This window comes from Filicampus tigris, chromosome 7 (assembly GCF_054856515.1).
Source record: "Filicampus tigris isolate MCC_2025a chromosome 7, RoL_Ftig_1.0, whole genome shotgun sequence".
NCBI classification, from domain to species: Eukaryota; Metazoa; Chordata; class Actinopteri; order Syngnathiformes; family Syngnathidae; genus Filicampus; species Filicampus tigris.
The window spans coordinates 19,017,105-19,030,057 of NC_141223.1; the positions used below are offsets into that span (position 1 = coordinate 19,017,105).

General features: G+C 40.2%; 1 protein-coding gene across 3 annotated transcripts in view; it reads right to left on the minus strand.

Annotated features, from left to right (window-relative positions):
* LOC147145027 (uncharacterized) overlaps nucleotides 1–12,953 on the minus strand; it is a 51,955-nt gene that overhangs the window by 33,054 nt on the left and 5,948 nt on the right. For all 3 annotated transcript variants that reach the window (XM_086034961.1, XM_086034962.1, XM_086034959.1), the window contains one exon: nucleotides 4,570–4,899. In XM_086034961.1, the coding sequence (XP_085891087.1) occupies nucleotides 4,570–4,899 (330 nt within the window). The remainder of the gene's footprint in view (nucleotides 1–4,569; nucleotides 4,900–12,953) is intronic.

Genomic DNA, 12,953 nt, shown 5'->3' on the forward strand with positions numbered 1-12,953 from the left:
TGGGAGTGACAATAATGGCAAGCACTTGGCCCCTTTTTTTGAAGAATTGTCACACTGCATTGTTTTTTTTTTTGTTTTTTTGAGACTTTGTAAATGTGTTGTCACGACCTATGATAGTCAACTCATAGCCAAAAAAAAAATTGATTAAGCGACTTCTCATATCTCTTTAAACTCAAACTCGGGTCATTCATAAGTCAAGGTATAACTGCTCTGCCAGTAAAGAATTTACAATAGGCCACAAATGGTCCCCCGGGCCGCAGTGTTAACACCTCTGATAAACAGTGGCATTAACAATTTTGGCATTTTGTCATGAACAATCTTTGGCACAGTTGCCGTGTCATATGAGTTTTGAATTCCATGCTTGGATCAAACGATTTGATATTAGATTAAAATAATTACTGGAAAAAGGAAAACAAAAAGAACTGTGATCAAGAGGAATGACAAACAGTAAAACAGTTGGGTTAAAATTACACAATTTTGGGTTAAATATGGACCGATACACAAATTGGGTCAATTCGACCCACTTTCTTGCATTGTTTTGTACAAAACAGCCCATTTTTGGGGGGTTGTTTTGTCCTAAACTACCCATTTTTGGGGTTGTTTTCTGCAAAAACAACCAAGAAAGTTGGGTCATATTGACCCAAGTTGTGGATTGGTCCATTTTTGACCCAAAATGGTGTTATTTTTAACCCAACTATTTTTAGTGTGTTGCACTTAGCTTAGTCATGCATCGGTTCTCTTTGTTTGGGATGTAGCTCAAATCACCGCTTTTTCTGTTTACTCACATGAAACGAGACAACCTCACATTTCGTCACTGGAAAAATAAAAAGGACATTATTGCATCTTGCTAACATGAGAACCCACATTTAATGTAAATTGCTAGAATGAGGAATAATAATGATGTGGTCAGTTATTAAATAAAACACTGACTGACTCCGCTACATCAATGCTAATATACAATGGGGGAACTACATATACGTAGGCACATGGGCTAACAATTAGCATCTATGTAACGGTATTGTTCCTCTTTAAAAGCGACGGATATCTGAACGCAAACAAAAAGCAACAAATGAAGACAGACAATATAACAATACTCACAGGCATACATTATTTGTATTCATTGAATAACTACCAGTATTACTGCTGTGGTGACAGATGAGATCAGTGTTTTGAGTTACAAGCATGATCAATGAATGAATTCTACTCATATGTCTAGACACCGCCATATAAAGACCCACAAAGTAAAATATTTCATGATTTACTTTTCAATCATTAAAATTAAAACACCCACTATTTCACCTCAAGGAATATTACATGAAAAACAATCAAAATGTTTTTAGAATAGTATGAGTTTCGCTTTAATGACTTAATCAAGCTACTGATATAAACAAACTTTTCTAAAATATTCTAATTTGTATGAGTAGAAAAGAGTCACATCAACAAAAACAAGATTTGGGTTACAGAAAAAAAAAATCAGAGATTTGAACTGCAAGCGTAACTATGAAACTACAATCCATGAGTCAAGAATATCATACTGCTAATTAAAAAGAGCCTGTTGATAAAAAGTCCATTGATAAAGATTTTATAGTGAGCAGAGTGTGAGCCTGGAACAGCATTTCAGTCAACCTTCTAGTCACTACAATAGGTAGACCTACACAATTTCAAATTTGTATATAAAATAGGCTGATGCAAAAATCATTTCAATAAAGTACTTTTACCATTATTGTATTTTATTTTTATGAATAATTTCATTATCATTAACTAGCCGAATATTATATAAAATAAAAAGTACAATTGTTATTTTACTAACTTTTTATATTTCATGTAAAATAGTTCACTTCCCTCATGAAACAAATAAAATTACTGCTGATTTTTGTTTTGGTGGTGGTTCATATTTATAGATAATTTGCAATGATTAATTAACAATGATTATTGATTATTTACAATAGATAATTTTAGTCATTTATATATAATTCATCAACAAAATAAATAAATAAATTCTAACTAACCAATTTTGGGAGGGGGGTTGAATTGATGATGAATGCAACAAGACTCTTGATCATGTAAATGCTCAGTTGGCCGAATTAAAGAATGGAGCTTGGCATTATGTGATCTAAGGAGATCCAAATAAAAAGTGACAATTACATCAGTGTGTACACCAAGCTTCGAGCTCACGTTTCCCATGGGGGAGAAAAGAACTAGTGAGTGAGTGAGCTCACCTTTTCTCACAATGAGCATGCTCACCCCCTCACCTGAGGGGGATCAGATTCTCCCCCTGAGAGACCCCCCCGGCCAGAATGCATTGACACTTCCATGTTGACTCACATTTAACCGATCTCAAAAAATGCGGCTCGGGCACAAGAGAAAAAACACAGACACAGGATGGTGTGATGCACAATGCAATCAACGCACACTAACAAGGGTAATGAGTTCTGCTAGAATCAATCAGCTAATCGGGAGGATGTGATTCAACAAGAGAAAAGGCTCACTGTGATTAACACAGGTGTGCGGATGCAAAGGCATGGATTTAATGCAATATTGGAACATCACTTTTGCATTTTTGTGTTGCTTTTGACTGCTAATGACAGTGCAAAGCAACGGAGTGGGCGTGAGTGTGCTTTGAATAAAAGGTAGACTGACTGGTTGAATAATCCATACATTTCCTAGTAGTTACACATATTATGGTCCTAATAGAAGATTAATTACTCTGCTCAGATGGACACAAAACATAAAAGTCAGCAAGTACACTGTTCAATACTACATCGAGTGGGACTGATTTCATTATGTTTCCTGAAATTGTGAAACCATGTATTAACTTTTGTATTGCCTTTTCAGCAGCTAAGCATCAAAACTTTGAAAAAGCCCACTAAACCTATAATCCTCAATGTAATGACAAAGTCAAATATAGAAGGTAGAGCAGCGAGTCTATTATTAGAGTTGAATGCTAATGATTCACTCAGAAGGCTACACTTAGCATTGCCCGTTCAGAAGCTAATCATCAAAATTTCACAAAAAGTCACTTCGTGACTTAAATCCCCTCAACCATTTAACAGCGATAATGGTCCTCCTTGGTGTATAAACATGAGTACCGGTACTTAGTAGCTCAAGTAAAGTAACGCACAGTAGCTACAAAAGGAGCGTCTTTTTGAGTCAATGCTAAAGCTCTGAAGGCTACACCTAGCAGTCTTTTCAGCGGCAAATCATCAAAACATACAAAAACTATTTGTTGAATGTAATCCCCTCTGGTCAAGGTCATCAATGTAAAAAGAAGCCGATAGGAGCACAAGGTAGTAAAAACAAAAAAACTTAAAAGGGAGATTTTTACATTAATTAATAATTAAGTATTATAGTTAATGTTAATGCTAGCAGCTTTGTGGCTTTAATCTCCTCAAACATTTCGAAGTGATAATGGTACTCAATGTAAGCAACAAGTAATAGCTGGTACAAATGAATTAAACTTAGTAAAAATAATTAGGTTAGCTAACACTAATACATTCACTATGACAGAACTGGCCAATTGACGATAAAGCATACGTTATAGCGGTTATACAACACAAATGGCGATGGTCAAAACCACAGGTCTAAACTTGACCAATAATAATTATACAGCAAGCATCAGGGGATAAACAAATACATGAAGGAGCTCATTCAGGGGACAGAGAGTGTAGCAACAACACCTCTATTGTATTCATAGTAACAATTTGCAAAGTGTCACTTTTTTCCACAAAATAGGCTACATATTACACGCACACACCCGCACGCACACACACACAAAATAAAAATAAAAGAATAAAACTTCATTGCAATATGGTAAACACACATTTTAGGGACAAAACTATTGGTACACCTGGCCATTAGGCCAAAAGGAAGTGACAATGGAAGTAAGTGGAAGTAAGGGTAATTGTTGGTACCCTTCATTTGCAGGCATATGCCTTTCCAGGAATTTTAGTTCCTGTTATTGGAGTTGTATGACTTTTTGGACGACTGTGACCAGACAGGGTCTGCCGCTTTGTAACATGTTCTTTATAAAATGGTACCTCGACTTTACACTCAATGGGAACTAGTGGGTGCAGTCCAACCCCTCTTTGATTCAATAATTGATTGATTGATTGATTGATTGGTTGATTGATTGATTGATTGATTGATTGATTGATTGATTGATTGATTGATTGATTGATTGATTGATTGATTGATTGATTGATTGATTGATTGATTGGGAGGAGTGTCAAAATACTTTTGTCCATGTTGTAAATATTTTCAACACGGAGGCCGCTGGTGTTACGATGTGGCATCTTTTGAGTCAAGAACGATTTCCACTGTGAGTCAGTTAAGCGCGATGGACCTGAGCGGCGTCGGTCGGTTTAAAAGGGAATTTCCCCAAGCAGATAAAGTGATAAAGTCTTTGTCGTCCAGCCCCGCTTGGCAGGGAGGGAAAGAAAAGGAATCTGAACTCTGCCTCTGAGGGTCATTGTTATTCCAGCCAGCCTTGTTTGAGTGTATTGTTGTGCTTGAAGCTTAGGCCGTTACCTTGGTAACCCCACAGATAACCAGCTCTGCCCCTGTACTTACTGGCCAGGCGTATTTGAAGGGAATGACAATGAGTCCATTAGTCCCATCATCTCCTCCTCCTCCTCCATCATGACTGCGGCGGTGGAGCAACTGGGAATTTCCTCCCAGGATCCCTGTGCTGCCCGAGCCAAAGGTGCAGGCTCCGGTCGGGACCACGCGGGCCTGGTATTCCTTGAGGCAGGCTTGGAAAAAAGTGTCACACTGGTCTCGAGACGAGCAGCGCTGCCCGCCGCCAACCGGGATGTCACAGCAGTTTCCGTTCAGAAGCAGTCCATTGGGGTTCTGATAGTGGCGGATCTGCAGCTCGAACATCCCCACCATGCACACCGCCTGACAAAACAGACAGACAGAAAGCTCATTCACTCTACATTAAAATCGTCACGTCTCTAAATCGTTACTTTTCGGCAAATTGAAAAAAAAAACTGTGTTGCTCGAGTCGAAAAAACAATGCAAGTATTTACGCTACCATTGATTAAAACAGCAAAATAAAACAATGAGCTGATTAAGCAGTGTAATAGATGGAAATGAATCCATACACACTTACAGTAGCTTCATAGCTGACCAGTTCCTTCAGCAGCATCAATTTTTAACAAAACAGGTTTACACCAATGTATGTAACTTAGCAGTTTTCATTCATCATTGCCTAAAAACATCCAGCCTGTCGATCTTAAGCCGACATAATGCCGCATATGGCTGCCGCAAAATAGGCCCCAATGCAAGCGTGGCGGCTTTGGCGGACATGATGTGCCTGTGCCGAAGCGCCTTGCCTGCCCCATTGTTCCAGTACAGTGGTGCCTTGCCTTCCTCTCAAAATTAATGGAAAGGCCATCAAACCATTTCATCCATTCAAAAAAAAAAACATTAATTAATTGAAAAAAAGAAAGAAAATGTTTCCAATGTGTATTTTAATGAGGACATAATATTATACTTATACAAGTGACAGCCCATTTATAAAAACATACTGTAATTACATATTTGAATTGAATTAAAAAGAGTTCAACTGCATCAGTTGAATGGCCGTTGTGGTGCCCTTTAAGGTGTGCCTGCCTCGGCCACCTGGGGGCAGACAGACGCATATCGTCGCTGTCCGGTGGAAACCTTGTATGTCCAAATATGATCAAATTCTTTTTTTCTTCACATATCGATACTAATGGTCCGTCCCTACTTTGTCTGTAATTTCTATGCAATTTTTGCCAATTCAAAGCCACAGTTTTTTTCCCATCAATATTGAATTACTTTTTAGCCTTAGCAAAGCGATTAGCCACCAAGTATGACGCTCTCAAGGCACTTTGTTGTATTTTTTTTGTTTGGCGGTGTGTCTGCTCGTGCAGCACCTGTTTATGACGTGCAGACTACGTCCTCGACGCCGATTGGCTGTCGCCGACGGGGGCTGGGCCGGGACCAGGTGGTCGATTAAATATGCAGGACGGAACGCGGTGGCGATTAGGCAATGCCCAGCTCTGCTTAAATGGTTGAAGCATTACATCTCAGATGCTATTTAAGATAGTGGGCAAAATCGCTAAGCTCTGTGTTTGTTGTAAATATGCGAGGTGTAAATCTCTTTGGTTTATGTTTAGTTTGACAGCATTAAACAGCTTGAAGCCTTTTTTGGAGTGAATTGTTTACTATTATTAAATACTAGTATTAAATACTAGTATTAAATTAAATGGCTTGAGTTCACTGCCGCTATACAGTGCTTGGATTTCAAGTTAAAGTAAAAAAAAAAAATAATAATAATAATAATTGCTCCAACGTTAAATGAAGACTAAATTTTCCATAGGTGTGAATACGTATGTGAATAGATGTTTGTCTTCAGTATATTTTCCCTGTGATGGGCTGGTGACTTGTCCAGGGTTTATAGCCTGCTTTCATCACCTTATCCATGGCTCTAACAAGGACAAGACTATAGAAAATAATGGATGGATGGATATCTTCTCACTCTTTCTCTTACTGTAAAAAAGCCAAGAAAAATACACTTTACACTTTGGATGCCCAGTGACTTGATGTCTCAAAAGACTTTGCAGACATATTAATGAGCCAAACCACTTTTATGTCATTCTACTTTGAAGGTTCCGTTGTATGACAATAATCACAAAGTGCTCTTTTCTTCAAACTGTCAGTATATGACAAGAAAATGAATATACACTGTACTATATATTTTACGGGGGCCATCAATTTAAATGAGGGCCTGTTAGCTACAGTCTGCAGGATTTCAATGAATTCTGTTCAGAAAGTAACGCCAACATAAATGTGTAAAGCAGCTAAAAGTGGACATTTGTAGCATATAGTGTGTATCAGTGGAATTAAATTAACATCTTTAAAAGCAGTCCACGGAAACAACACAAATTTCCATTCACTACTACAGAGCAGTTGTGTCAAGATCTACAGTACGTAGTTTAAGTAGGACTGTCAAATAAAATACAATATATATAATGTATGTCCCTGTTTATTGTTGATTTTTGACAGTGGAACCATTACTTTATTTTATGTAAAAAACCCATCCATCCATTTTGTATACCGCCCCTCCTTTTCAGGGGCGCAAGGAGCCAGAGACTGAAAAGCGGACTACACTCTGGACTGGTCACCAGTGGGACAGATAACCATTTACCGATGCTGATCATCTCCAGCTTCACCACCAAACGAACATGAAAATCTAATAACAAAAAACCACAAGAAATGAGTCTCTAAAAATTTTACATATAAGCACTAGATGGTGGCAGCAATTTTAACACGCTCATTTTCCAACAAGCTGCAGTCTGGCAGATAGTGAGCAATTCTTCAAGACAGAGGTTTCAGGCTGTTTATTGCCACTTCCGGTTTAAGTTGATTATTTATGATCAAAGTAAACATAAAACAAAAAGAAATATACATTGTGAATTGAAATCAACCACATAACTTATACAAAATTGTGACAGCTTAATGCTAAGGTACAATATAAAATGTTGAAGAGTGGCTAACAAATCTAGCATCGATGTTGCCGTAGTTAAAAACTTTTAAAGGGAAAGTCAAGTCAACATTGTTCTTTACGATAATATGTTCTGTGCAGATTAATATTGTGCTTGTGAAATATGAATTAAGCAACACAATCCACCCATTTTTATCCATCTCAGAGGGCTGCCATTTTGCCATTTGCTGTCGACTGAAAATGACATCACATTGACATTGCGTAAGGGCTCAGCTTGCGAATGTCACATGACCAAACCCATAAAACAGGTGAGCCGTGATTGGTCGTTACCTGAGCCCTATCGGTTTAGAGCTGTCTGAAAAGTCGGCCTATTGAAGACCTCAACTATGTATCATTAATAGCCTGTCAGCAAAGAGTGAGGGAATAACACCAGAAGGACATAAGTTGAATTAACGTCAACATCAAGTGACCTCCAGCTGAGGAGCAAGCCATCCAAATCATCAACACTGGCTGCCGTGCAACATAATCCTATGATTATCTTTTCTTTTCTCCTCCGCTGTGTCACAACCGCGCCCTTCATAGTTTTCACTCTCCTGTTAACGGAGGCCGCCTCCTCTTTTCCCTACATGGGAACAAGCTCCTGTCATTTCTGTTTCTTTGGCTACACCACTGTGTCACCATTCTTCTTTTATTCGAGCTCAAGATGGATGGAAGACACACACACACACACACAGGCAGGACTTAATAAGATCCCCTGAGATTTTCAGAGCAGAGGGTCGCGTGTATGTGTGTGTGTGTTATCTGTCTGGGTGAAACAATGGTGTTGCCCACAATGTCTTCAAAAAGTCCCCCAAAAAAATGTATCACATCCTCTCCCCCGACACGCACATTATCTTTGTTAGCCATCAAACATTCTCGCGCAACAGTGAACAAAATATAGGGAACCCCTGTTGAGGCATAGTTAATCACAGACAAAACAATGTTATACATATAAAAAGCACAAGACAATCTGTGTGTCAGATGCAGACCAAATTTCAAGCACAATATGAGATGTTTAGTGATAGGGTAACAGTAGGAGGCGGTCCATGAATTTCCCTCAGGGCACAATCCACACTAATTAGTAGTTAAAGCCCAAGGATGGAGTGAAAATTGCTTGGTTTCTTAAGTGAGGTAGATTAGCCACAGAAAAAGTCGCAAGAACCCTTGCCCGAAACCGCACAGGAAAGCTGCAATTTTGGTTTGAATAGGCCATTTGAAGGTCATTTTAATAATTTCAAGGAGTACTCAAAAACGTACTTGGAGTCCTGGAGAGTACATCCAACTTGGACCAAATTAGAAAAACGTGCTAAACAATGGGGTGATGATCATTTGTGAGAAAATTTCAGTTTTTGTCCTTGCATGTGGCTGGTGCGTACTGGAGAAGTTGGGTGACTGCTAAAAGTCAAGTCGACAGGAACTCCACATGATCAAGCACTTGGGGACGGAGGCAAGGGAAAGCTGCCCCAAAGGAATTTAACCTGGACCAACCAGAACCAAGGATCCACGGGACGACTGTCGGTCTCGGTTGGGTTGAGATGGAGAGACAGAGAAGACGTAATGAGGGTAAATAGAGAAAGCAGGATGGCGTCATAGTTGCTGGAAATGGGCCTCTAATACACCTATGTAGATATTGCACCAAAAAAAGACATTTGCAGCTAGAATTGTCATTTACCACATTAATAGTGTATAAAGTGTATTCCTGATTAGTTTAATTAAAGTTCCATTCATTGAAAAAAATGCTTTTCTTTCAAAAATAAGGACATTTCTTGGTGACCCCAAACGTTTGAGCGGTAGTGTATACAGTGTTACCTCTACTTACGAACGTCTCTTCATACGAAATTTTCAAGTTACGAAACGCATCAACAGGAAAATATTGCCTCTTGTTACGAAAGAAATGTCAGGATACGAAAGGTAAAAGTATGGGCTGCTACTTGCAGCTCCAGAGTTTCCTGAACGCAACATACTCATAGCTGCTCTGCCATTGGCTATTACCTAGCATCTTCCTGGCATCCCATTGGCTAAGAGGGACATAAACATGTGTCTATGTGTGTAGATAGACAGCTAGATAGATATATGTGTGATAGATATGTCTATGCAGCGTCCTCGTCATTCGCCCCTTGAGCCATGATCTGTTCCGATAGTTTTACGTGAATTAGAAACGAGGAAAAGAAAAAAAGGAGAAAATCGTTTTTTTTGTCCATACAAACAAAGCAAGTGATAATAAAAAAGTATGAAAGGGGGATGCGTTTGGTTGATCTCGCCAAAGAATATGACCGTAATGTATCGACACTCGCTACGTTATTAAATCAGTTGTTTACAAAACGCCAGGCAAAAAACACTTCTGAGAGAGAACAGGAACCAAAGTGGGCAAAAACCGATGAGGACAGCAATTAAAAGGTAAATGATGATCATTTTTATTCTTTACTCTATTCTTTATTTTTACATTATGCACAACTCTCATTTATTGTGCAATAATGTAATTGTAACATGTATTTGTTACATGTTTCGATGCATTTTTATGCTTTATAAAATATTTATGTCTGAATATTGGGGGGCTTGGAACAGATTAGCGCATTTACATGTAAAACACGTCTCTACTTACAAAATTTTCTACTTTGTATTACTTTCTACTAAAATTTCTTCCAGAACCAATTAATTTTGTAAGAAGAGGTACCACTGTATACATATATACAGAGAGAGAGAGAAAGAGAGAGAGAGAGGGAGAGAGAGAGAGAGAGAGAGAGAGTCCATTGATTCATTTTCAATCCCGCATATCTCGTTCAGTGTTGCAAGGAGCTGGAGCCTATCCCAGCCGGCTTGGGGCGAAAGGCAGACTACACCCTGGACTGGTCGGCAGTCAATTGCAAGGTGCATATAGAGAGCGGCTACGATTGGCTGGCAACGAGTTCAGGTGTACCCTGCCTACCGCCCAAAGTCCGCTGGGATAGTCTCCAGCACGATCGCGACCCTCGTGAGGAGAAGCGGCTCGGAAATTAGATGGATGACAGAGAGACAGAAACATTTCACACTGTCACTGAGAATGTTGAACTGAACATGTTGCCTGCATGGAATATACGCAAGTGTACCACTCAACACAATCAGCTATTCAAAGCATCCATCCATCCATCCATCCATCCATCCATTATCAATACCGCTTATCCTCACAAGGGTCGCGGGGGCGTGATGGAGCCTATCCCAGCTGTCCTCGGGCAGTAGGCGGAGGACACCCTGAATTGGTTGCCAGCCAATCGCAGTGCCCACAGAGACAAACATCCGCACTCACAATCACACCTAGGGTCAATTTAGAGTGTCCAATCAACCTACCTTGCATGTTTTTGGAATGTGGGAGGAGTACCCGGAGAAAACCCACACAGGCACGGGGGAGAACATGCAAACTCCACACAGGGAGGCCGGGGCCGGGATCGAACCCACGACCTCTGAACTGTGAGGCGGACGTGCTAACCAGTCGACCACCGTGCCGCCCTATTCAAAGCAGAGCATTGCAAATGAAATATATGTAAATGAACAGACAAATTCAAAGGCCAACAGTCATTGTGCAGCATCTGTTTGACCCAGTCAAGCAGGTTACAAGCTCTTCCAGATGTTTAAAACAGGATTCTATTGTCAAAGGAGACTCCACTCCTAGTAACCACCTACTCACACGTTCCCCTTTCAAATGGCAGACATGTATTTGCCTATCCCAACTGAGAGGCCATTAAGTGGGACTTCATTCCACGCAAGATGTAAGAAAGTCAGCAATGTGAAGCACTACATCAACAATGGTCCACTTTGCCATAACGAAGCAGTCACTTTTAGAATTTGGACCCTATTTTTGTACCCAGCGCACGTCTAGCGCAAAGCTCAGTCTAGCTGTATGCATGGGTGGACTTTTCCTTCTTTTAGCATTTTTGTAAACGCATGCTGGTAGAAATGGGCAATTGTGCCATTGTGGGAGTGAACACAGGTGACTTGATTCCCAGCCATTAGAAAGGGGCTCCTTTCATTCATTTCATTCCCTTTATATTCAGCGCCGGAAAGGAATGTTGATAAGGAACTGCAAGATCTCCACTTGCAGATGATGTAAAGTTTTCTGCTGTGAAGTGGACACTTGGAGACCGTCTTCCAAACCCGATTATGCGCCTGTGTGTGACTACCCCGCACCCCCTCTCCAAACACACACACACACACACATGTGCGCACACACGCCCAAGACTCAGATGCTAGTAGTGTGTTTACTTTTAATAAAACACACACATATTGTGCGTGCGCACACACACACACACACACACACAGTGGCTACAGTACATAGAACACCTCTGGGCCTGCCTCACAGCCTGACAGCTGCACAGTATAAAGTCAGCATTTCAAGACCACACCACACTCATTCTTCCAAACGGCACAATTTTTTTACCATTTTTACTCTCTAAAACCCAACACCTAGATGATGCATCACATAGATGATGCATCAAAATGACATCATCATTGGCCAGTTCATTATGTACACCTCTGATCCATACATTATGCTTTGACAGATATAACGCTCACTTTTGATTCAATGAAGTTCATTCTGTCTCGACGATAAAGACGAGTCACACGCCATCATGTGACACTGAAGAAGGCGAAAGACTGCTGCCGAAACGTGCCAGGTAAATGACAACCTAAAAACCTGTCTGAGATAAAAGAATCAACGATTTCAACGCTCACTTTTGCTTATCTGGTTAAACGACGACAGGGGTGAAATATGAATGACGCCTGCGTTTGTGATTCGACAATGCTGCAGATGAGCCGTCCTTCTCTTCTCTGCAGTATAGTGCCCGCAGACACCAGCTAGCCTTCAAGAACCACATGAATAGCCCGCGGGCCAGTTCTAAACGTAGACCACCAGTGATGAGACATTATGATCTCTTTGCAATGTTGTAGAAATGATCATTTGAAAATTTGCAGAAATTAATAGAAATAAAGTGTTCCACATTGATATTAACTCATTCCTACCTTTTTAATTCTGACAATCAGTGTTATAATTAATTTTTCTTTCAGGACTGTGTATGACTGCTGCATATCTATATGTCACCTGGAATCTACCCTAGCTGATTTTGGGTGAGAGGCGGGATACAACCTGGACTGGTTACCGGCCAATCACAGGTTATGTGTTGGCGTAACAAAGAACCAGACAACTGGACATGTGACCTTGTGGGTCTCAAGGCTGGAAAATGGGGCAGTTAAATATCTGGGTAACATGGAGCCTATCCCAGCTGACTTTGGGCGAGAGGTTGGAGATTGCCAGCAGATTGCAGGCTACTGTTATGGGTTGGCATTAGTGTTGCACGGGATACTGGTACCAGTACCATACCCTGATTTTTCGGCATCAAAAACGGCTCGATACCACTTTTTTAAACACGGGTACTACATTTTTATTTTTTAAAAGCATGCGGCTCACCAA